Source organism: Nothobranchius furzeri, chromosome 7 (assembly GCF_043380555.1).
Source record: "Nothobranchius furzeri strain GRZ-AD chromosome 7, NfurGRZ-RIMD1, whole genome shotgun sequence".
In the NCBI taxonomy this organism is placed as follows: Eukaryota; Metazoa; Chordata; class Actinopteri; order Cyprinodontiformes; family Nothobranchiidae; genus Nothobranchius; species Nothobranchius furzeri.
The window spans coordinates 42,131,451-42,156,236 of record NC_091747.1 but is presented as its reverse complement, the minus strand read 5'-3'; the positions used below and the strand labels follow the sequence as shown (position 1 = coordinate 42,156,236).

Here is a 24,786-nt window from a genome sequence, read left to right as displayed (position 1 = left end):
TTTAGTGTAATTTGTATTTTTACTTTGCTGCTGGAGTCAAACGTCCAAACACAACACAGGTGAGAGCTCTAAATAAGGCAGAACCGTCTATAGAGACGAGATAACTGAACGGGGTAATAATGCTGGAATACAAAAGCCTCACTTCAAAAAGAAGATGGAGTTATGAGGTCATCAGCCAACAGGAAGACCAGAAAACCAAAACAGGAGCAGAACCAGAAAAAGTAATTCATGACACCAGAACAGCCGAGTGTCATAAACCCAGCAGAGTGGCTGAACTTGTGTGTTTATGAGCAACACAGATGCCCCTTTTCCCACCGACTATAAAAGTTCATCGTCTCACTGGGGGGGTCGTTTGGGTTACGAGGAGCTGAGGAGCTTGGCTTGCTGCTCTGCAGGAAGGCAGCTTACAGCTGCTTGGAAGTCTGCAGCGTGCTTCTGGGCCAATTCTCTCATTAGAGCGCCCAAAGTGCTCCTGGTTTCTGGAAAGAGGATGAGATACCGAGAGTTAGAGCTGAAAGCAAATCAGACAGAACACAGGATCGCTCTGCAGACCAGAGGAAAAAGCAGCTCCCGTGTTTTTATAGAAACACCGTTAGCAGTTAGAGCTGTGAGGAAACAGATTTTCACCTTCATCGACCTCCTTGTGGCCAGCGGCGTGACCTGCTGCAGCGACGATGGGCTTCATCAGCTTCAGAAGCTAAAAGGATGAGACCATTGAAAATAAACAAGCAGTCAAATGCAGTAATCTGACAGGGTGTCATTAACAACGTGACATCAGCACACTGTTCAGAACATATATTATAGAAGAGAGAGTGAGATGGCGCTCACGCGGGTGCACGCTGCGAGCTGCTCGTCCTCTTTATGCAGTGGTACCTTGCTTTTTACTGGCTTTTATTGGCGTTTTATTGGCTTTTATGTATTTTTGTTGTCTCTGATGACTTTTTTGTATGGTGTGGATTCCCTGGTGACATACGATCGGGCTGCGCTGCTGAGGCTTCGTCCTCCCGTTGATGTAGCGGGTTGTGCGCGCTGGGAACCTCACGGATGGTGCTGCTGGTTGGACTGCCCGTGTGCTCTCTCCCCCCAAGCCGTGATGTGTCGGCCCTCTGTCCACCCCAGCTCGAGAAGGAAGCATCGGAGAAGACGGGGAAAGAGAGGTAGCCGGCGCGTGAGACGTCGGCCTGGATCCCTGAAGAAGCAGCTGGCCCGATTCGGCACAGCTTCTGACCCAGTGGTTCCAAGATGTCTCCTGGATTACTCGGCGCCCTGCCTAAGGAACTTGGCCGGCTCTGAGGGTGAACTGGCACCGCGCCACGGCCAATCGGCTCGAAGACCTCGCCAGACTGGGGTTTGCTGGGAGAATCTGCGCTCGGTTACAGGCACAGAGTTAGAGGGGACTGTGCCGCAGCCCCGCCGCAGACCCGGTTTGGTCTGGTCAATGCCAGGTCTGTGCTGAACAAAACTTTTATTCTTTGTGACTTTTTTATTCAGCATGACTTGGGTTTTCTCTGCATCTGTGAGTCATGGATCCCGTTTGGTGACTCAAGCGCCCTGCTGGAGCTGGTACCACCTGGCTGCTCCTGTTTTAATATCCCTAGATCACGGGGCAGAGGTGGAGGGCTGGTTGTTGTTTTTAAATCCAGCTTTCCTTGTAAACAGCTTACACCCACCACGTCATTTTTTTCCTTTGAACTATGCTTATTTGAACTGTGCATCTCCCCCCGCCTGCTCGTTGTGCTTATTTATCACCCTCCAAAGACTGACTCTAATTTCCTTAATGATTTCTGTGATCTTGTGGCAGACTGCATCCTAAAATATGATTATGTCCTATTTTTTGGTGATTTTAACATCCATATCTGCTGTCCTGACAATGTGCTTGTTAAAGGCTTTTTGAATTTGCTAGATTCATTCAATTTGACTCAATGGGTATCATCCCCAACTCATGCCAGGGGTCACACCCTGGACCTGGTTCTCTCTTTTGGTCTCCCTGTCATGAACCTTGTGACCAGCGCCGGCGCTCCGCACACGCACACCACGCACAGCGCGTAGGGCACCACGCCGGGGAAGGGGCACCAAACGCAAGCTTATGAAAAATAATATATATATGATAAAGACAGATTTCGATTAGAAGATGTGCAAAGCAAGTTAACAGCATGTTTACAGAGAGAAAACAATACAAAAAGGAAAGGAGATGGACCGTGTCCACTTTTCACTCTGTCCGGGGCGTCCGGACTGGGGGTTCTTATTTTGATGAAAATGTCCGGCTTTTCATCCAGGAGCAGGGATCGAATTATGGGGGAGCTGTATATCCTACACATCCAGGGGAGCCGGAAAAAAGTTTTCTACCTATATTACTTCATTTATGGACTCTTCTGAGCAGAGAGCACAGAGAGCGGCACAGCGCTGCGTTGTTGCGCAGCGATTCAGGCTGCTGCTTCCAGCGCACGGTCCATTCTCAAAGTGGCGCAACCAAAAAACTATAATTAACACACGATCGTTCATGTCCGCTCATGTTCTCTACTTTCTGTCTTATTTGTGCCTGACGCTCTGCTACTGCAGAGCTCATCACCTGTGCTGCGGTGATTTCACCTCACTGACGCAGCATCGAATCGCGCTCTCCGCATTGAGGTCAGGAGATCCCTTTGATCTGCTCAAAAGTAACAGATGAGGTGAAAAAGTAAGAATCCAGGCAGCAGTTTTTCTGGAGAGTTTAGAGGAGAAGCAGGAAGATGAGAGACAGACAGGACAGGAAAATAATTCAATAAAAACAAGAAAACAAAACAAAGTGTTGAAAAGTAAAATGTAGGGAATTTATCTCCACTACACGTTTTTACCTGTATAAAACAATAAGTTACACACATGTAATATTTATACATCTGATACAATTCAGATCACCTTCAAAACTCAGTCACATACCCAGGGCCGTTTCAAGACATTTTTGGGGGCCAAGGTAACTCTATTGACCCTGTTCCAGTTCCTCCATCACCACCCACCCTGAGCTCCCTCAATACTGTTTCATACTCTGAGCTGAGTAATCTTGTTGCGAGGCAGAAGCCATCTGGCTCTCCACTTGACGTTCTGCTGCCTTGCCTCTGGAAGGCTGCCTTTCATGCCTTGGCCCATCACTTGGTCAGATTATCAATGGGAGCCTCAGCACAGGTGTGGTCCCAGCAGCTTTGAAAGCAGCAGTTATTCAGCCGACCCTGAAGAAACCTGGTGCTGATGTCTCTGTGATCGCAAATTACAGGCCTATCTTTACCCTGCCCTTTACATCAAAACTGCTTGAGAAAGTCGTTTATCAGCAGCTGGATTCACATTTAGCTGACTCTGATCTGTTTGAGGTTTTTCAATCAGGGTTCAGGTCTGGCCATAGCACAGAGTCTGCTCTACTGAGGGTCCTAAATGACATCTATGTATCACTAGATCAGGGAACATCTGTGCTGCTTCTGTTGTTAGACCTGACAGCAGCCTTCGACACAGTTGACCACGTGATTCTACTCGATCACTTGGAACGATGGGTTGGGATCAAAGGGTCAGCTCTGGACTGGTTTAGATCGTATCTCCACAACAGGACATTCTGCGTTAAACTGGGTGATGTTTTTTCATCTTGGGAGGGGCTCCGCTGGGGGGTCCCACAGGGGTCGATCCTTGGTCCTCTTTTGTTTGCCATTTATCTGCTACCTCTGGGGTCAATCTTTCGTAAACATGACCTATTTTTCCATCTCTATGCTGACGATTGCCAGATTTACTCTCCATTGTGTCAGGAGAAAGGTCACTCTATCCAGTCCTTTGTGTCCTGTATTAATGAGGTGAAGTCTTGGCTAATGTCCAACTATCTACATCTGAATGAGGGAAAGACAGAGCTCATTGTTTTTCACCCCAACAACAGGAATGTGGATCGTTATGTTGATCTTGGCCCTCTTTCTCCCTACTCAAAACCAGTTGTTACCAGTTTGGGGGTGAAACTTGATGCTGGACTTAAATTTGATGCTCACATCAATTCTGTGATCCGGTCCAGTTTCTTTCACCTGAGACGCCTTGCTAAAATCAAGCATATGCTGTCGAGAGCCCACCTGGAGCGGGTACTGCATGCCTTTGTAATTTCTAGACTTGATTACTGCAACTCTCTCTATAAAGGGTTGTGTCAGTCATCACTGTGTCACATACAGGTTGTGCAGAACAGCACAGCCAGGTTCCTGACTGGGACCAGGAAACGGGACCACATTAGTCCAGTTCTGGCCTCCCTGCACTGGCTTCCGGTTTGCTATCGCTCACAATTCAAAATCCTTGTCTTTGTTTATCATTTGTGGGGCATTATGGTGGCCCCCCCATCTAGCCACACTCCTGAACAAACATTCCCCATCACGTGCTCTGCGCTCCTCTGACCAAGGCCTGCTCACTGTGCCTCGTTCTAGGTGTCGTACTCGCGAGGTCCGGGCTTTCTCAGTCCTAGCACCGTCACTCTGGAACCAGTTGCCACCCTCAGTTAGGCTGTCCCCATCTCTGCCAGCCTTTAAGAGTCGCCTAAAAACACACCTCCTCTGCTTGGCGTTTCCTGAACATGTTTGATTTTGGTCCTCTTTTATGTTGAATTTATTTCCCCGTTTTCATTGGTTTACTCTATCCCTTGTTTTACACATTTGTCCTGTACCAGAATGTTTCACCTATTTTGTAATTTGTATTTTGTCATTTGAATTGCTTTTATTTTTGATTTATTCAATATATTTACCTTCTACTGTACCATGTTCAGCGCCTTGGGCTTCCTGACAGGGTTGCGGAAGGCGCTTTATAAATAAAGCTTTGATTGATTGATTGATTGATTGATGATTGATTGAAGAGGTGTGGCCCACCTCACTGGTTCCATTAGACTACTAACTAGCTCAGGGGTCGGCAACCTGTTCCCATCAAAGAGCCATTATTACCAGTTTCCCACAGTAAAGAAAACACTGGGAGCCACAGCAGCCGCGGCGTTGTGGGCGGGGCCTACCCTCAGACAGCAGAGAGCTGCTTTAACCAATCACAACAGGTGACAGCAGCCAGTACCGGTCGCTCGTGTACGTCAGAGTTATCTTTCATAAGACAATAATCAATAAAACGATTTATATAAAGTGGATCCAGAAGTTGTAGCCCATCTCTGCCTACAATATTTTGATATTTTTCACCCTGTTGGTGGTTTTACTGAGCAGATGCCACTTTTGTCATACGTTTCTTTTTAAAACATGTTTAGACTGTTCAGAATACAAATCCAGGCTGTCACGTTTGACTGTTGTCATTAAACTTTGTAGGTGGGGAAGGTCAGAAAAGAATCCGATCATTTTGTTATTCCCTCATTTACAGTGACGGAGATAACGGTGCAGTGCACCTGGCTCTGGTGTTCAAGTTAAATTTAACTATTTTCACAAGAAAACAAAACGGTTAAAAGCAGGGCTTGTGTTGTGTTGACCGGACAGTTCCCGTATTTGACCGTTTATTTTGACAGAGAAAGAATAGAAAGAATTACCCCGACGCATGCAGACAAACTGACATTTTATTCTACGCAAATCGCAGATGTAGCTAAATCACTCAAGAAAAGATTCCCATCTGAACATCTGAGCTGGACACTGCTCAGTGCAGCTCACTGTCAGCGTGTACTACATAAGGTCCACAGTGAGCTGAAGATGTGGAGAGGGGCTTGGAGGGCGTTGCAGAACCAGAGCGCATGCAGGAAGATTCCTCTGACTGAAGCGAGACTTGTCACTTAGAAAATGTTCCCTGATTGTGAAACTTTGGCTGAATAGCGCTTGTTCCTGTTTCCAATGTGGCGACACATCCAGGAGCCGTCTGAGGAGAATCCCAGAATCTCACATCCTCTTCAGCTCAGAAAGCGCCGATATGATTACGCACAAGCGTCTCACAGTACGACCGGGTTAGAACTGTTCAGGTTTACGCAGACAATCTTTACATTTAGAATTGGCATACAGATGTAAAATCAATGCAGTAAAATATAAAGCATTTTATTTAAATATCCATTCATTATTTTACAAGCACAGAGAGCCGCATCAGATGGATGGAAGAGCCGCGGGTTGCCGACCCCTGAGCTAGCTGGTCTACTGGTGGTCTCAGACCTGTCCCAGTTTATCCTCGTTTTATCTACATTTGTCGCTCTGATTCAGGGAAACTTTACTGAGATTTTACAGGAAACCTGACCCTCATGAATGTTTCAAGACATTTTTGTCACCAACAGCTGATGGGTTGGACATTAGACCGCTGTGCCGCGGCGACTGGAAGGAGATTTCAGGAGAAAGATAAACAACCGAAGTTTCTGGTAAAAAGCGTAGAGATGATTTACCAGAGCAGGACTGTGTCTGTGGAGCAGAGCCAGGCAAGTGAACACCGTCTTGTTCTCCTCCTGGTCCTCTTTCAGAGGGAGATGTTTCACCAGAGCAGGGACGACCTGGCAGTGAGAAGAACACCGTCAGACTTCACTTCCTAGAAACAACTAGAACGCGGCTTGGGTCAGAGACCTGCTCCAGGGGCACAGCGTCCACGTTGCCCATGATCATCCTGCAGAGGGCAGCACACAGGTTGTCCAGCACTTTGGGGTCGGACTCCTTGGTCAGCAGGTTGGAGAAGACAGAGAGCATCATGGGGTAGTCTCTGAGGTGCGTTTAGCTAAGGATCAGCTTTATGTGGTTCGGCTGCTTTTACTGAACACAAGCCAGCTTCTGCAAGGATACGATATGATGATGGGTCCAGCTGCCTGAGCCAGGCATCCTAACCCAAACACAGCGTTGTTGCGAACCTCTGAATCACTGTCCCTCACTCCAGCCACCAGGACAGGAAGCAAACGGTTGGACAGTCGTCCTGCAGCTCCCCGACCGCCCTGCACGCTGACGAGAGCTTGGAGGATTTCTGCGATCGTTCCCATGGAAAAGGACCGCTCTGCCACCGTGCACGAGGATTTCTTAGAGAGCGGAAAGCATCGTTGTGAGGAAGCACCTAGATTAATTATGGCGGGAGTCTGCATCAGCGAGCTCAGACTCACGGCTTTGTTGATGATGAAAGGCAGGAGATCATTGAGGAAAGGTGTGAACTTGTCTGCAGGAACACTGGAAACCAGGAGAGGAATTCCCTCTCCTGCAAACTCCTGCAGCATGGCGTCATACTCCGCCTGCAGCACAGCAGAACCCCGTAACGGGATGAGAAAACTCAAGAGCATGACTTAATTTATGACACAACAGGAGAGTTAAATAAGAACAGGAGCGGTACCTGTTGGTCTTCATCATCATCATCGATGCCACCGTCCTGACACGCCGTCTGATTAGACAGAAAACATTTAAATGTCGAGTTCTCTCTGAGGTCAGACTAACAAAACCAGCGGCCTCCTCTCCGACCTTCTTCTTGAGCACGTCACGGATGACGTCGCTGATCTCCTTGAGGAACGAAGGGTTTCTGAAGGTTTCCTCCTTACAGGACTTGATCACATTGTTCATGGTCTCCAGGACGCCCATCACCACCTGTCGCTCTCGCTCCGTCCTCACCGTCTCCACCAAACAAGGAACGACAATGTCCAGTAACTTCTGCAGGGCTGAAGGTTGGATGAACAGGGGGGATTACAATTAGCTCCTCCTTTTTAAAAGACCACAGTTCCAACAAACTAACAATGTTTTACCCTGCTGGTTGACTTCAGAGGGATTTTCAGTCCACACTTTGTGCTGAGCTCGACAAAACTGGCCCATGGCCTCCAGAGCTGCCCTGCGGACGTCCTCATGGGGGAACTGGAGAGGCAGAAGAGGAACCATTTTTCTATAATTTGTAGAGAAACCTCACATGGACACTTGCAGACAAACTTCAGGTTACCGGGGCCAGAAGAGTTTGGTTTAAGAAATGTACCAATTAATAACGCAGAACTGCACATTAGACTCTAGTCTTTAGTCCTGAGAAGATCATTAACAGATAACTAATAGATGAAGCTTAAAGCCTCAGCTAAAATATTAAACTAACCCAGTCCAACTAGAGCCAGCGGTAAAGGGTCACGGTAATGATTTCAGGTTCAGGTGTGCTCACATAGGCTGAGAGTCTAATGTTATACGAGTTTCACAGACATGAATGTCTTTGATGTTGATGCAGTGAGCTTCTACATTTCCTTAGATGTTGATATTGTGGTGCTGTGTCAGTAGCCTGGCCTGCCAGACCCCTCCTCTGTTTAATTCTGCACAGAGAAAGAGTCTGGGAACTCTCCTATTCAAATAACCCCGCCCCGTGGGAATTCTAACCGAGCCAATCAGCGCTGAGTATCGTACGTCACACACCGCAACACTGAGTTTGTCACAAACATGGTGACTGAAGTGGAGTTTGCTGCGGCTCTTTCCTTTGTTCTAAATGATTTGAAAATGTCTATAAAACCACAACAAGTAGAAACGCTAAAAGCATTTCTTCTAAACAAAGATGTTTGTGCTGTCGCCAGACCCTATTTTTATAATACAACTAGAAATCTACTGCGTCGTGCGGGTAGTCAGGATTTCCATCTTTTTTCTGATTGGTCATTTTTGAGCTGCCTAGTCCCGCCCCTCAAGTGCCTCTCTGCCTGTGAGTTACCAGACTCATTCTCTGTGCAGAATAAACAGAGGATGAGTCTGGCAGGCCAGGCTACTGTGTCAAGGAGGCCTGGGTGAAGGGAGCAGCACCACCTGCTGGTGAGTCAGACCCATAACACCAGACAAGCCTGGTAAAAACAAACTGGCCAGTGTTCTGTCGTGTCCCCCCCCCCCCTCCCGTTTATGCTACTGAACTGGAGATTAAAAAAAAAAAAAGAAAAGTGTGTGAGAAGTACGATTTGAAAACAATCCTCCTCTCGTCCACAATAATAATAAAATTATCACCAGAACATGTGTTGATATGTTTATCTGTCTTTAAGTCAGACATGTGGTAATAATATGTTATGTGTGTTAACAGAAAATATCGGCGCTTACACATCTGGGTCAGTACGGTGGGTATTGGACCAGAATTTGGTTTCATCCCTGGGTCAGATATGAGTTATCTGATCTGAGGTGACTGTTTCCCAGGTCCGACTGGGACCGAGGTGACACCACAGACTGATTGGCTGGCTGAAATTCATGCCTACCACCTCCGATTGGCGATCTCGCTCAGTGGGAAAGGGACAAAAGAGCCATGTGTGTGTCCTCTGAGCAGCAAACATCTCCGCATGGAGCTCTCGCCACTGCTGCTCAATGGGAGGAGAAAGCAGCGAGTGTGTGTGTGTGTGTGTGTATCATGCATTAGCCTCCATTGTTACCCGCTCCAACCCTGAATTGGACCAGAATGAAGCAGGAAGTGATAACGCTGACTTTAATCCCCCTACAGCTCTGTCCCTTTATAACCAAACACAAAACTGCTGAGACAGGGTAGATGGACACACACACACATTCCACATAAGGCCACACACACCCGGCTGAACAACCACACTAACTCACATCTTTTAACTCAAAGACCTGCTGGAAGCTGGACTCCAGGAAGGGCTGGAAGGCAACGCTGTGAAGGGAAACAGAGCAGGTGTATAAATGATGTCTGAAGGCTTCGTCCAGGTCTGAGGTAGGCAGCGTTACCCTGTGCTGAAGGCGATCTCTCCCAGAGCGTCACAAGCATCCTCCTTCTCATCGATGAAGGCGTTTTCCACGCTGAACCTGAAACATCCAGAGGAGTCAGACAAGTGCCGACACGGACAGGACACACACAGATGTGAGACGTCCTACCCCGCAGCATCAGGGACATCCGTCTCTGACTCATTCTCCAAAAAGTCTTCACTGTCTTTTCCCTCTTCTTCTTCTTCATCATCATCGTCGTCGTCAAGGAGGACGAACGTCTTGTCCTCTTCCAGGTGTGCCTATAAGATAATGAATGTAAACAGCTTACAGCCCGGATGCTTTACGGCTCCCTGCGTCCCACTCACCATGATGCCTTCGTTGGACTTCAAGGCGAGCAGCATCACGGTTGTTATGGCAGGAAGGTGGGGGGTCAGAGTTTCAGGGCAGACTGTGGAAACTGCCGAGTACAGGCTGTACCTGATTAAAGAAGACTCGTGGTTATTAAAGATCCATTAGTCAGAGTTCATAACTACATCAAAGGAAAAGCAGGTGGTGACACACGTGCAGCGCCTCAAGTCAGGGTCATCGATGGCGTCGGTCAGGTTGAGGCCCAGACGGATGCACTCCGCAGCCAGAGGACTGAAGACGTCTTTGCCAATCGTACGAGCCAGGACGGACAGAGTGTCTGAGACAAACAACTCGTTATTAGCTGGTTTACTTTGAGGTCAGCCGTTCTAACGTTAACAGGAAGTGAATCAGGCAGATGAAGGTCGGTCTTCTACCCAGAGACTGAGACTGAAGAGGCCTCATCTCCTCCGTGGTGGCAGTCAGGAAACCTTTCAGGCTCTCAATAACTGGGGGGAAGAATGGAACCAGCAACTCCTTGGCAGCGTTGGCTGGAGGGGGGTTTGGAGCAAAAGGTTTACAGAGAGAAAACCGTCAGCTCGGGACTCATAACGAGTCCGTATTCCTGAGATCAACCCTCACCTATGGCGCCTATGGCAGACACCACCAGCTCTTTGATCTTCAGGTTTTCTGTGCTGTTCAGAGCAGACAGCATGGTCTCCATCAAGGTGGGCAAGTAGGGCTCAATATCAGCTCCTGTCAAAGACACACCACATGGTTAGAACCTCAGGGAAACCAGTCCATCCTAGAGAAGGTTCTTGTTCCTTCTGCTCACCCAGGTTCTCCATGAAGTTCTCCAGAGCGTAGAACGCTTTAGTGACGTGGCCGACTTTGGCCTCGTTCAGGGAAGAGATGTATCCCAGCAGCAGGGGCATCAGCTCTGAGCAGTACTTGCTTATTTCAGGCTGAGGAGGAGAGGAGGACACACCAATAATCTCACTGCATCACAGAGAAGGTCAGGTGATGCTTCCAGACTCACCTGCAAGTGTTCAGAGAACTGTCCAAGAGCAAAAAGAGCCGCGCCGCGCACCACCTGGTTACTGTCTGAGAGACTCTGGCAAACCGTCTGCAGCACAGATGACAGCATCCTGCAACACACACACACACGAAAGGGTGAGCATGTATCTTAAAGTCTGTAACAAAAAGAGGAAGCTAAGGAGGTGCATGTACTTGGTGCGGATGTGGTCGGCGCATCCTTCAGCCAGCACAGCCAGACACAGGAGACCTCCTTTCTTCTCATATGTGTTTTCACTGGTCAGGCAGGCCTGGGTCAGAGGGATCTAGACACACAAACACAAAGTCAGAAAACTTCGACTCAGTGAAGCTCCAGCTTCAGAGGACCTACCAGATGATGAAACAGCTTCTCTGGTGGCATGTGGAGAGCCATGGTGTCGATCAGCTAAAAACAGATCGACTCATTTTAATATTCACACAATCAGAGTGTACGAGGCAGAAATTCACACACACTCATCTCTACCTGAGCAGCACAGTGTTTCGGATTATCGCTGTCTGAGCTGTCCTCCTCGTCTTCATCGTCTGGGTCCTGTTCACCAGGTGGGGGCGCTGCAGTCAGAATGGGGAACACCGCTTGCAGGATGGGGTTCAGCAGCTTCAGCTTGAGCACCGTCTAGCAAGCAGAAAACATGATTGGTGACGATAAATCTGGCGTTTGATTACTAAAGACAGCCTTCTCAGCTTTGTGACGAAGGAAATGGAGCCCTAACAGCTCGTCACTGATCACATAATTCATCATTTGGCTGACTTACCTTACTCTTCAGCTTAATGAGGAAAGTGATGCAGGAGAGGGCTTTCACTCTCAGGGACTCGCTCAGAGTTTTGTCACTGCTCACCTAAAACACAAAACCTTAAGACTCTTCAGTCATTCTAACAACCAAACCTAACAAGTCTTCATTCTCACCTCCAGGCAGAAGCAAACGATGTCAGAGACATGCGGAACTATAATGGACACCTCGATCTCCATCAGCTCAATGAAAACCTCCATGGCTTCACAGGCTTGGACCTGTGCAGATGTAAATTAGAACATCTGGCGCAGCCAGAAACCCGACCCCCAGCAGGACAGTTACAACACACACCTGGTCTGCCTTGATCAGGTGTTTTAGAGCAACGATCAGACTCGGGGTGACGTTTTGCATCTGCTTCTGCAAAATACACAACAGAATCAGAATCACATCTGAGATTTGTTATGAGCTGTGAGACTGCCTCACCATCTCATCTGTGCCGGTGTAAGCAGTTATAGCCGTGAGAGTGAGAATGCAGTAGTACAGGGCTGCTGGGTTGTTGTGGTCCTGCAGAACAGAGCTGAACAGCTGCAGCAGCTGGCAGTAGTGAGGCTTGAACGGTTCAGGGTTGGATTCTATGACCTTATTGAGCAGCAGGAGGCCCACCTGTAGGACCGAACCACCAAAAAAAAAAAAAAAAAAAAAAAAAAAAAGCCCAGAGAACACACGAGGAGACTTGTTCAGTGAAGGTAAAAGAAAACAAAAATAAACTTGCTCCAGAATCGACAAACCTGTCTGTCATGAGGGTTTGTGCTCTTGGTGGACTGATTGAGCAGTTGCAGCAGGGCGGGCCAGCGGTCCGGCGTTTCATGTTTAACCATGACTGCACACAGCTGGGAGAGGGAGTGCTGCACGGTGTGTCTGCAACGGGTGGGGGGACACCGCGTATGTATATTCAGCTGAATGTAGCCATTAGCACAGTGATTGTTATTTAGATCTCAACACTTACTCAGTCTCCTGCATGAAGGCCTGCAGCACCACTGCCTTTAAGCTACATGAAAACAAACAAAACAATGTGTTATTAAACAAGTGAAGAGTTGTGTTTAATAATAACATTTGTGTCTTCAACACCTCTCTCTGTCATCAGGACTTATCTTCTTCCAGTGTTTCTTCACCCTCAACCTCAGCATCACTGCAGCAGACTGTCGGATCTGCATGTAAACAAACAAGAGTAAACAAACCTTTAAACGTGTGAAGGCTGACAATGCGCCTTCATGAATCTTTTAAAGAATCATCATTATGTAATCAAAGCAGAGCTCAGATTACAGTCAGGCCTCGCCTCCATCCTCCTAAATTATTAACTCACAAAACTATTTAACATGTTTTAGAGGCACCCAGCTCAGCTAGACACAGCTACGACCCTAAATATTAAAATACTGCTTGAAGGAGTTAGAATATTGCTATATGCATTAGTATTGTTTCATATGACGAATGTAATACATTTAAGTGTTTGTTAGAAACCTCAGGGTTATTAATTACTTCATAAAAGCTGTTCCGTGGACTGTATAACAGTAGATCTGTATTAGGTTGACTTTTTGTGATTTTAATGCAGTAAATATATAAATAAAACCAAAATGACACATTTTCAGATGCTTGGACACCTTCATTGAATTTGACCAAAGAGAGATTAACACATAGTTTTGATCCTAGTTTAAAATTTCAAAACGTATAATAACCCTATCTATTATTAATAACAATAATAATGTCTTATTTATGTCCAATTGTCACACATTCAGCCTGACTCCTTGGTAAGTGTTTTATTGGGTGGTGACCTTTACAAAAAAGTCAACAAAACACAAAAAAATTGGTTTTTAGTCAACTGTTTTGCACAAATGACAGGATTTGACCCTCAAAGATTGGTTTATTTATATATTTTGTACTACTTTGAGTGTTTAATCATTCCGGAATTAAGTGATCCAGTAGGATTTAGGTGGCTCTGCCCAGTGTCAACATACCTGAGGGTTTTGAGAGCCACTCATGACAGCACACAGGGCTGGTATGATGGCTGGATCTTTGAAAGCCTGTTTCAGCTGCGCTGTGGCCTGAAATAAAAGAAGTATTTATTAATTAGATAACCAGACTAATACATTATCTCCTTTACAGTCATTAGCTCATACTCGTCCAGAACAGCAGGGCCGTCCACTAACTTAGTTAGCTAACGATTCTTGTTGTTTTCTAACGGTTTAGCCAAGCAGCTGTCATCTTTAACGTATAGTATGTCGATGTCTTTAACCCAGTCATTGGAGGTGTTACCTGCTGAATGACAGCATTGTCGGGCTGTGTCAGCTGTGACAGAAGCTGCTCAAGTTCCGCTGTCATCCTGATGGGACACGATCAACTTAAGCTTGGTTTAAGCTAACCTCAACGGAGCGTTAACGTCTGATAAAAACACCTAACGATGATGAGTGAGCTGTCCCGCCGCGATGAGGCTCACAGGACTGTCAAACATGTAAACTAATCCCTTGTCTTCAGGACACCAGGGAAGAAACGGAGGCAGCAAAAGGAGTTAGAAGTAGTTATCCGGTGGGTTTGGGTGTGACAGACTTCAGTCTCTCTAGCTCGGACTGGTCCAGTCTGCACGCGGACAGAACACCGGCCAGCAGGTCCACGTGAGTTGAGTTCAAGGGACCTCGGATTTTAGAGCTTTTACCAAGACCCAAACAAACAGAGCCCCCTACTGGAGCGGAAGACACAATGTTTATGGTCTTGTCTACCATCTTCATGGTTGCAGCCAATTTTCTGTTTTGTCAGGAAACCTTTTAACACAGCTGCAGTTTTCATACTTTTTCTTTAAAACCAACCACATTTAGGTACTTAGTTACTGTTTCACAAATTTCACAAATTGGTGTTGTCTGCTAAATAGCTCGGCCACAAGCAAGTCAAAAGATTACCATTGAATCACACGTGCACAGTTTGAAAATCATTCAAAATGTGAATTTTCTCAATTTATAAAACCAAAAATATTGTTCTGCAGTCACTCACAAACAGGCGGCCTCCTGGTCGGTTTATTCTACTCTACGTGTACATAACACACGCAGAAACTCAAATATGTGACTATGTGATTATGTTAAATGACAGAAGACTGACTTATTTTACAAAAGTCACAAAAGGTTTAAGACTAACTAAAAAGTATAAAAGATTATATATTAATTTTTAACATTATTGTCCATAATTCACATTTTCAACAATGGTAACCTTTACAATTACTTTAGAAAAACAACATATTAGTCCACTTACATTTTTACAAACTCCATGATGGAAAAAGTTAACTTGAAGAAAGTTAAAGTTAACATTTTATGAACTTTTAAAAAGAAAACAAATATGAAAATTCTCCAAAAAAAAAACATAGGATGATGCTAATTTACATCTGCAACTTCTAGTGCAGAGACAAATTTCCTGGTATAACTTCCCCTAAAAAAAAAAAAACAGCCCAGCTGGTCATCAAAGACATCCTCTCACCACATACCTATGCTAATCCATGGCACACCTGCACCGCCCCACCAGCTCGTACTGCATCAAACAAACCCTGCAAGACCAAACAACACTTAGGGATGCAAATGTCCCCAATAAGATCACTCTTCACATCAATTCACCACTAACAGAGTCATTATCACACCAATGTAGGCCAGGAGAAAGGAAAACAAGCTCAGGAGGACAACACACACAAGCTAATCTGAATCATCTTTGTGAAAAGACACAAAGACAAGGGCCAAGCAAAGTTCCTGTAAACATGTCCAGGAGCAACCTGGAAGATCTGTTTGTTTGGGGAGATGCTGCAGGGAGGAGTTAAAACCTCCCTGCAGATGCAGGTTTTTAAAAAGTCTAACCCCAAATAGTATCTACAAAACCTAAACAATTATTTTACGAGATAAAATTGTGAGGACAAAAGAAACTGTGGTCAATATTTTAACGGCTCAGGACAAAAGAGGAGGTAAACTTTTGTGTTGCTGTAAGTTTCACGAGTCAGTGTTTGCAGTGTGGAAATAAATGAATTTAAATGTTAGAAATTAATTTAGAAACACAGACAAAAATAAGAGAAAACAGAATTTTGTTATTCAAAGTAACATTTACAGATATAATATCTAATGTAAGTTAGAATGAAACAAATAGAGGTCATAAAGAGTTGTTTAGCACTTTTTGAGCAGCAACCTGATATCCAGTTCAAAGAAGAAACGGAATCTAATTATCAAATTTAACTGAAACTATTGGAACTTGAATTAAACTGATCAAGTTGGGTTTATTTTCCTTTCTTAATTTCGATTTTTTTTTTTTGTGTTAAAATGTGACACGTGACTGACCCTACCTGCGCAGATGCCTGATGGATGACGGGGATTGGCTGAGGTGAGGCGCGCGCCTCCACCCTCACACCGGCGCTTAAAACCAAGAGGCGGAGCTACGGCCGCGCGCAGATTTTAAACCTACCGGTTTGTTTTCACGTCAGTCTCCGTTTATTTCATTCGGACTTTACCACCGCGCCATGTTTTTAATTCTCAGCAACACCTGCTGAGGTATTTTAGCGGTGTTTCTTTTTTATCGAGAGACTCAACGTTTAGCAGAAAAATGGCGGACTGGAAGAATCAGACAACTTACAACTATAACCACTCTTACCACGCGTATGCCTACGGCGTCGTGTATACGCCCGAACAGAACTCCGGCTGGAGCCAGAGCGCCCCTACGGATTTCAGCTATAATTCCGGGACAGCACAGGCCTGCTACACCGCCAGCAACGCCGTTCAGACCGAGGAGGGGTCCCCGGGGGTCAGCTCCGGTTCTTACACCGTGAACGGGCAGCGCTATCAGGGTTCGGGTCTTGTCTACGTCGGTAATCCCCAGACAGGTCACCTGCTGCTGGCAGCTAGACCCTACCGGACTGCTGCCCTTGAAGCTTGGGGTAACCAGGCGGAACGGGCCAGGCAGGACTCTGTCAGCGACTCGGAGGCGCACACCTCACCCAGTGAGTGAGCTAGCACTGCCAACAAAGCTAACGGAGCTTTTCAACAGGCTGATAAAACGTCTTTGCAATAATTGTTGCTTACATGTCCACGCTGAACAGTAAAAATGGCCTCTTCAAATTTGGCCCGTGAGGTTCGGTTCAGCTCCATTCTGGGTGGAAAATGGTTTGCAGTCATCCCGCCAGTTTGGCGTAGAACACACGAAGGAGCGACATCTAGCGGCAGAGTGGTTGATTTGCACCAACAAATTGATTTAGGTCAATTTATCACGTCATGTTTTCTGATAATTCCTGCTGGAAACCCTCATGAAGAACTTATGACGTTTAATACCTCCAGTCTATAGATTGTTTTTTCCCCAATAAGGACCGATCTACAATAAAACGATATTGTTGATGAACCTTTGCAGTTCATTGATCAGTAAAACTGTTCCTCTTGGTTCAGATTATTGGAGCTCTGGCAGCAGCCGTGAAGTTGGCTTTCCCCAGACGGACCCGTCTCTGTGGATGCAGAGAGCTGTTGCAGGAGGCAGCGAGGATGTTTCCAGCTCTCTCATGGATGAGCCCCAGACTTTTTCCACTTCTGAGAACATGAGCACCAATGATCCAACTCGTCTTGCTGCACCCCAAACTGACTTGAACTGTCCTCAAAGCCCCGCTGCAAATAAACCTACATCAAAGGTTCGCGTTGCCTTCTCAGGGGCTCAGATGAATGCTCTTAGTCAGCGCTTCAAAATTCAGAAGTACCTCACTCCTAAAGAGATGAAGGACTTGGCAGAAAAGATTAATCTGACCTACAAACAGGTGAGTGACTACATTTACTTGTGCTTTGAACAGCCATGATCTCATTGTTCTTTTACAGGTGAAAACCTGGTTTCAGAACCGTAGGATGAAGCTCCGGAGACTTCAGAAGGATAACAACTGGCAGTTGGAGTTTTCTGGCCAAAATAGAGATGGATCGGTGTATGCACCTACATTCTCCAGCATGCCCTCTCCTGTGAGTAACTCAGCTTAAAATATGTGTAACTGATTTAACTAACTTTGTGGTCTGGTTTTGATGTTTTTTCTTAATTTATCTTGGTGTGTTTCAGTATTCAGACGAAGGATGTCCTCCACTCAGGCAGCATTGCAACCAGCACGCGCTGAAGGCCTACTACCTGGCAGCTGGATCTGCTGGTTACCCACCCTGGTCTGTTAACTTGCCTCAGGCTGCCATACCTCATGTGAACAGGCGGTCTGGGGCACCTGCCAGCAGCCACCTGGAGCCGAATCTCTATGCATTCAGCTCTGTGCGCAATGAGAGTAAGGATGGAGAGCCGAGAAACCGCCAAGGCCCCCCCTTGTTGTACGCCAACCAATAGCTGCCTTGTTAGCCGAGGTTTTGTCCTCAGGCGACGTGCACGTGTTCCTTGTACTTTCAAATGTTCAAAAGCATTTCTTCCATTTTTAAACTGCTTGGTGTTTTGTGACAGCAACAGGATTAATTTTGCTTTGCAGTTTTGTAACGAGTGCGTAAAACACTTTCCAGTGTATTTTTTTAAAAATACATGTGTTCAATTTGAAAAGTCGTTTTGTGATCTTTGGTGTTTGGTTGACCTTTAGCCACAAGGTTTTCGTGTTAAACTCTAACCAGGTGTGTGCTAATTAGGTGACATTAACAGGGTTTATATTAAAAAGCATTTTATTGAAAAGGCTATTTACATCAGAACCAGCGTAGAATACATGGATACAATTACAATATTGCGCCCATCACCAACATTTTGCAAAAGCAAAAATCTACAAGGCATCCTTCCTTCCTTTCATCCACTGTGGGGAGTCTCCCTCAGACCAGTTCTAGTAATAATACTCGCGTGTTTAATAAATGTACTCTACATGTTTTTGGAGGCGATACAACCAGTCTAGAACATTTTGGTCTCACTTGGCTTACATACACACTTGATTAGGTACCAGCTCTGTAGTGTTTTACTCCCCCAACGTGGAGACATCGTCCCTTTTCACCAACATATTTACTTAAATCTGCTTTAATCCCAACTCTTCCTTATTCAGCCATTTTACATACTCTTCATTTTAAGTTAAAGGCCCCTGTTTCTTCTCCCGTTAACACAACCGGAGACGTGTGTCTGATGGAGACGGTCCGCGTCGAATCCCGGCTTTAATCCATCTTGAGGTTACGGTAGATGTAGCGGATGAACGTCAGCGAGGCCCAGAACGACACGCTGCCCAGCATCAGAGAGAAGACTAGCGCTGTGAGCAGCGAATATCCGAAGAACTCCGTGCTTTGCACCAGCCCACTCATGGAAGACCGATTCCGGTAGTAGAAAACTGAGTAGACGAAGATGAAGAGGCCCGTGGATCCAGTGCTTAGCACGCTGCGCCACCACCAGCGGTAGTCCTCACCAGACAGCAGGAAGTACGTCAGCGCCACGGAGATGCAGGCACCCACTGAGAGGAGGATGGCGTAGACGCACAGCAGGATGCCGTAGAGGGTGTAGTGCTCTCTGCCCCAAACGGTGGCAAAGATGTAGTACAGCTCCACAGAAATGGCGCTGAGGGAGGCGTTGGAGTAGAGTTCAGTGTGAAGCTTAACACTTGTGATGTTCAGATTCAACATTTCCTCACCTGAACGGCAGGAAGCCACCGATAGCCATGTGTATAACGGCGTGCTTGTACCAGGGCTGCTTGGGGATCTGCCGGGGGATGTTACGTGTGCGGCACGGCGCCTGGAAGTTCCCGGCCCGATTCTTTCCCACGATGCCGCCGATGACGGTGAGGGGGAAGCCCACCAGCACCCAGGCGCCGAGCAGGAGGAGCACGGTGGTGGCGGGCAGAGCCTGAGTTGAGCCGCTCCACCAGTGAACAGAGTTCACCACGCTCCACGTCAGGAAGAGAGGAGCTGGAAACCGGGTTAATAAGATGTGTTATCAGCGTTTCCAGTGGACAACTGGTGTGATTAAAGCATTAATCATTTATTAGAGAGCTGTATTTAAACTCTTTCAGCTGATTAAATAAAAAGTAAGTTCCATAAACTCATTGGCCAATTTAATTTGTTTTGTTGACAAACACCCTCATCTGCACGATTCCTATTGGCTAAAGCTAAATAAATAGATGCTGAGTTGGCAAAAGCTCTCAGCCCTGAAAAAGCATCACAACTCATTTGCTGCAGAAGCAAAATCACCAGGAAATCAAATAAAAGGCATTGATGTTCATTCTTTCACCACAGACTCAAACCGGGCAGTGTGACTAAACATAACAGCAGTGAAATCGTCCAGCATGTACTGCAAGACTTATTTCTGGAATGATAAGAATCAGTACCAGTAAAACTTTTATAATACCTGCAACACAGCAAACATGGACCCTGACAATGTTTTATTTGCTTCTGAAAAGATTAAAAACTTTCAAAGTATTTCTTTCCTTTTAGAACATTTTCTGAGATAAAATCCTCAAAGCTCAGCACGTGTGCGAACAAGTCATCTGTTGAACCTCAGTCGATTTCCACCTGTCAGCTAAGAAAATAACACCAGTGCATCTCTCTTCAACGGTATTTTAGAGCGGCTGAGTACACTTTGTGGAGTTTTTTTATTACGGAGAACCAAAAAATAATGTCATGTGGCATCAGATACTTAAAAAAGCTCTCCAGCAGGTAAAAAAGTGGTTTCTTTTACTATAACATGGATTTTTACAACCATAAACCAGCAAAGGGAAGATGAATTTTAGCCTAGGACTTCATGAAATTAGCATTGCTTGTTTTGCTGCTGAGTTTCCATTTATTGGTGAATATTAAGCATGTTTTTGGAACAACTTTGTTGGATTCAAGCTGTGTGAGGCATAATAATAATAATGTGTCACCCTCTAGTGGTGATACATGGTTAACGCATCTGAAAACAGATCAGCCAACACAAGAGTTGTGAACTATTAGAATTATGAGCAATGCGGCTATTTTTAATACATTCATGATGTGAACACTCTTCTAATCTGTGTTTCTCCTGAAAAACTTTTGTTTTCGACTAGAAAAATGAAAAAATAATGATTAAACACATTTGAGACTAATGTTTAGTGTGTGTTTTTATGTTTCTTTCTTCCTGCTTGAACAATTTTGCTGTTGGTTTAAAAAACCAGGAATGTGACTCAAAATTACAAACATTCTACAGATTTATCAATTTTATTTCAAATAAACCATAATTTATTTTATTTATCTGCCCATTAACCATCATTTTGTAAGGAACCAAATGGTTAAGACATGTGTTAATAGTACAAATTGTACAGTACAAGATTAAAACAGCACCGGCGTGAAGGTTAACAGTGTAGAAATAAAGTGTTGCAAGATAAAAATCTAGAAGATGAATAACATGTGGGGTGAGCCAAAGGTGAGGTGGAATGTCAAGACGCTCACCTGAGAAGAGAGAAGACGTGAGGATGATGTTCCACACCCAGCGCTGGCCGTTGATCTGAGTGTAGAAGCTACACGAGACGTACCCCGACACGCAGCTGGTCAGAGCGTACAGGACGATGGCCGCAGAGTTGATGGCGCCATGGCGATGTACGTTGAACCTTCCCAGCAACGCCATGATGATGATGGCTGAGGCAAACAGGTGTGTTTTAGAATTCAACAGGGTGTTTTTTGGGCTGTTTGACGCAAGACTCACCGGTGGCGAGGGTTAGGAACTGAGCTCCGACTCCCAGCACTGCGCACAGCAGGCTTTTGAAAGGAGGAAACCTGAACACGTCCGTGTGGATGATCTTCCATCCGTTATCTCCTTGGTCCAGATCATCACAGCCGCCCTCCTCTTCCACGTTATACCTGCAGGGATCACAGACGTGCATCAGAGCCTGGCTGAGATGCCAGCGAGATTAAAATCTCTGCTCACTAACCGAGCAAAGTCGTTCTTCAGGACCCTCATGAGGATGATGATGACGAAGCCCAGCAACAGCACCACTAGCACCAGAGAGTTGATGATTGACAGCCAGTGGATCTCCAGGGTTTTAGGGAAGAAGGAGTAGTCTCGGAGGCGCTCAGCTCTCCGGGCGTAGGGCAGACTGGACTCATACCAGTGCACGCTGTAGGTGTGTGTGACCGTCAGGCTGCCTCCCCCGACTCCCATGCCACCCACCGCAGCACCCGCCCCCTCCTCCAGGGGGAAAGGCTTGACGTCTTTCACCGAGACGTTTGCGAAGATCACAGATTCGCCGTTGTACTCGATGTTGAAGTCCAGGTGAGTCCACAAGCCCACCTGGTAAAGGTCAAAGGGGTCGACAGGTTAAAGGAAAGAGATCAGCACAAACAGCCGACCTCACAGACCAGATTCCTCCTCTCACCTTGTGGCTGTGAGGCAGGAAGCCGCTCTCCTCGATGTAGCCCACAAACCCCCAGATGGGTATGTCATCCAGGACAAACTCAAAGTAGTACAGCTCCTCGATGGCCTCGCGAAGCTCGTCCACCTGACGCGCACAAGCACCAACAAGCGTTTCAGAGTTCATAAAAGTTAGTCAACAAAAAACTTTAAAAAAAAACTGCAATTTCTGGAATTTTAAACACGTTGTTGGCAAATTAAGGTGCGTTCATGACGGAGTCTATCTCCTGGAAATGACCTGTTTTTCGGACAGAGTGAGCTGGCAGAGGACTTTCTTCCCCACGTTTTCTCCGAAGCGGATGTGATACAACGACTCTGCCATCCTGTCGCCATCCAGCACTTCTCCCAGACTCAGGGACTTGTGGTGCACCTGCATTAAAGGGTGACGATGATTATGTCAGAAAAATGAGCTCAGAACAGAACCTAATGCAGTTAGACTGAAAACAGTCAACCTTCATCACTGATAGTTTGGTGCTAGACGACAAAATATAATTTTCTTAAGCTACAAGGAGTTCAAACCTTCCGCAAAAAGAACAAAACACATCTTATTTTGAAATCTGTCGAAGCATAACACAAACATAGATAAGGACTGATACAATATGACCCATGAGCATTAGGCAGGCACCATCCCTTCAAGTCTTTAAGTCTCGTTTAAAGACTCATTTTTATTTGATTGCGTTTTAGCGCTAGGGTTCTTTGAATTGCCCTGACATTATGGTTTTAATTCTTCTTCTTTTTAACCCAGATGCTTGATTTTATTTTGTCCACCATTTGTTTTTGATCGATTAGTCTTATTTCCGTTATCTCTCTTTATTTGTAATATTGTTTGCTTGATATTTTATGATTTTATGTTTTTATCTTGCTTTTATGCCCATGTACTGGGAATGTTTTTCTTATGATGATGCTGTTCAGCACTTTGGGCTTCCGATAACGTTGTGGAAGGTGCTCTACAAATAAAATTTGATTGACTGATCATCGTCAGGAGTTTCATGAAAAGCTTCTGATCAGAGAAACTGAGTTTACATCCTTCATTATTAAGAAACTTAAAGCTTATTTTGCTGTTTTCTTTTAATAAATCTCACAAATTCACACTATTTTATTTAGACTCCTCCCCAGCACCCACATTTCTCTGTTACGCAGTTATCTCAGCTGGATTTGACCCCTGGATGGCGCCAAGGTGCTTCATTTTGCTGCTGCTGGTGATATTTAAGCTCTTAAATAACAGAAAAAATGATTAATGACCATTTAATGAACTGAATGATATTTTTAAATTAAAACAACTTGAGTTTAAAGAAATGAAAAGGTTTACAGTCCACATACACACAGTAATTATATGCATTCATAAGAAAACATCAAAGTAAGCTGATATGCACTCATCCTGTTAGCACCAAGGTAACAAGCAACATATCATCTAACATCTCTCGATACATGACATCTTTTTATTGCTGCAGTCAGATAAAATTACACCTTAAATAAAATAATGAATGCCTCCTTTCTCTGTGCTGCAACACACTAATTACATAGAAACACAGATCAAACACTGACCTTTTCCGGTCTGCACACAGGTAAGGTGTAGTAGTGATACGTCTCCTGAGGGTTGTGATATGGACCTACTTTATTGACATAAAGGGTCACATTGTCGCCCAGCTTGTGGCCCGCTGCCCAGCCGACCAGGACCAGGATCAGGACACAGACCGGAGCCATCGTTTACTGGTATCACAGCGCGTAACCCCTGTGGGTCAGAGGGCATGCTGAATTTGAGTCCCACTTCATGTTTGCATCTCACAACAATCTAATCTAGAACTGAGAGGCCGTGAGTAACCAGCAGTGCTCTTCTTCACACTGGATGGATGAACGAATCAAGACCCAGATAGTGATTTAAACTTTAGATCATCCTAAAAACAAGTTTCTACTCAGCTATCTGGACTCATTTAAGATGAATGTTTTGAAGCATTTAATTTGATTTAAAATAGATAAGATTAAATTTAGTTAAAGGGAGGACCCAGAAAAGGAATGTTAAAGACAAATAAAAGTCGCCGTATTGTAAAATATTACTAGGAAATGACATTTCGCCTACCAGACAGAATCTTGAAGATTTTAAGATTAAAAAAATAAGACCAAAGCCAAGCAGATCACAATAGCTTTGTTTATGTTACTCTGTAAAAACAAAGAAGCTTCCCTCTGTGACAAAAGGTGAAACAGATGTTAGACTAGTTCCCAGAATGTGACTTACCAGTCTCGCTGTCGTGTCACTCCAGTCCCGATGCGTCCAAACCAACAGAACCAGTCCGTCCGCCGGGCTCCTGCTCGGGCTCCGGGCCCCAGCAGCGGTCTCTTCCGCGGGGCTCACTCACAACCCACGCACACAACGGACATCCTACATGCAGCCTATATAATAACCACCGCGTCCATATCCGGGTACACTCGGTATTTTCGCCGACACACGAGAAAACTGCTCCAACACGTCACCTCAAGAAATAAAAATAACGACGACTCAGTTTGGTTTTCCGGGGGTGGGCGGAGAAAAAAAGAAAAAAAACACACGAAACGACACCGGAAACTTGGGACTGGGGATGTGTTTCTCTTCGTACGCAGTTAAAAGTGTTATTTGTAATCGTTAAAAGCACTAAACCCCTCAATTAAACCGTTTAGAGCTCATAGCATGGCGACTCCACTGTTTTACAGGACGAACCGGATTTCCTTCAACACCGATGAACCAATCA

At 45.5% G+C, this 24,786-nt stretch overlaps 3 protein-coding genes across 6 annotated transcripts; 1 reads left to right on the top strand and 2 right to left on the bottom strand.

Moving 5' to 3' along the window:
- On the bottom strand, nt 1-16,928 carry ipo4 (importin 4). 4 transcript variants are annotated; one of them, XM_070553082.1, is made up of 31 exons: nt 16,804-16,904; nt 15,234-15,293; nt 13,723-13,809; nt 12,839-12,918; nt 12,717-12,758; nt 12,499-12,628; nt 12,194-12,373; nt 12,062-12,127; nt 11,887-11,988; nt 11,735-11,818; nt 11,446-11,595; nt 11,314-11,367; nt 11,139-11,248; nt 10,948-11,056; nt 10,744-10,873; nt 10,551-10,664; nt 10,346-10,459; nt 10,125-10,248; nt 9,929-10,040; nt 9,732-9,862; nt 9,585-9,662; nt 9,453-9,510; nt 7,652-7,757; nt 7,374-7,567; nt 7,249-7,296; nt 7,025-7,150; nt 6,717-6,943; nt 6,504-6,636; nt 6,329-6,433; nt 628-697; nt 1-479 (listed from the first exon to the last, which is right to left on the bottom strand). In XM_070553082.1, exons 3-31 carry the CDS (start codon nt 13,744-13,746, stop codon nt 358-360), a joined length of 3,123 nt encoding a protein of 1,040 aa, XP_070409183.1. In that variant the 5' UTR covers nt 13,747-13,809; nt 15,234-15,293; nt 16,804-16,904; the 3' UTR covers nt 1-357. The 4 variants fall into 4 exon arrangements, with proteins under 4 accessions (XP_070409183.1, XP_054607263.2, XP_054607264.2 ...); XM_054751288.2 differs by lacking the exon at nt 15,234-15,293 and having other exon boundaries at nt 16,804-16,928; XM_054751289.2 differs by lacking the exons at nt 15,234-15,293; nt 16,804-16,904 and adding an exon at nt 14,021-14,399.
- On the top strand, nt 16,164-18,280 carry nanog (nanog homeobox). The gene is made up of 4 exons (XM_015954962.3): nt 16,164-16,721; nt 17,161-17,519; nt 17,578-17,712; nt 17,807-18,280. Exons 1-4 carry the CDS (start codon nt 16,328-16,330, stop codon nt 18,074-18,076), a joined length of 1,158 nt encoding a protein of 385 aa, XP_015810448.1. The 5' UTR covers nt 16,164-16,327; the 3' UTR covers nt 18,077-18,280.
- A 98-nt stretch (nt 18,281-18,378) lies between these two features.
- tm9sf1 (transmembrane 9 superfamily member 1) lies at nt 18,379-24,763 on the bottom strand. Its single transcript, XM_015954958.3, has 9 exons — nt 24,297-24,763; nt 23,609-23,795; nt 22,302-22,433; nt 22,029-22,151; nt 21,585-21,943; nt 21,359-21,513; nt 21,106-21,291; nt 19,335-19,608; nt 18,379-19,261 (listed from the first exon to the last, which is right to left on the bottom strand). Exons 2-9 carry the CDS (start codon nt 23,765-23,767, stop codon nt 18,868-18,870), a joined length of 1,782 nt encoding a protein of 593 aa, XP_015810444.3. The 5' UTR covers nt 23,768-23,795; nt 24,297-24,763; the 3' UTR covers nt 18,379-18,867.
- Between the last annotated feature and the right edge of the window lie 23 nt (nt 24,764-24,786).

Excerpts from the sequence above, each read along its gene's own strand:
- nanog (XM_015954962.3), top strand. The coding sequence starts at position 16,328 with ATGGCGGACTGGAAGAATCAGACAACTTACAACTATAACCACTCTTAC. Across the intron at positions 16,722-17,160 it reads GGAGGCGCACACCTCACCCA|ATTATTGGAGCTCTGGCAGC; the intron begins GTGAGTGAGCTA and ends CTCTTGGTTCAG. Across the intron at positions 17,713-17,806 it reads TCTCCAGCATGCCCTCTCCT|TATTCAGACGAAGGATGTCC; the intron begins GTGAGTAACTCA and ends GGTGTGTTTCAG.
- tm9sf1 (XM_015954958.3), bottom strand. The coding sequence starts at position 23,767 with ATGGCTCCGGTCTGTGTCCTGATCCTGGTCCTGGTCGGCTGGGCAGCG. Across the intron at positions 22,152-22,301 it reads TCACTCTGTCCGAAAAACAG|GTGGACGAGCTTCGCGAGGC; the intron begins GTCATTTCCAGG and ends TGTGCGCGTCAG. Across the intron at positions 21,292-21,358 it reads GTTCCTAACCCTCGCCACCG|CCATCATCATCATGGCGTTG; the intron begins GTGAGTCTTGCG and ends TGTTTGCCTCAG.
- ipo4 (XM_054751288.2), bottom strand. The coding sequence starts at position 16,896 with ATGACTGCAAACCATTTTCCACCCAGAATGGAGCTGAACCGAACCTCA. Across the intron at positions 12,759-12,838 it reads AGTCCTGATGACAGAGAGAG|CTTAAAGGCAGTGGTGCTGC; the intron begins GTGTTGAAGACA and ends GTTTTCATGTAG. Across the intron at positions 9,511-9,584 it reads GAGATCGCCTTCAGCACAGG|CGTTGCCTTCCAGCCCTTCC; the intron begins GTAACGCTGCCT and ends TTCCCTTCACAG.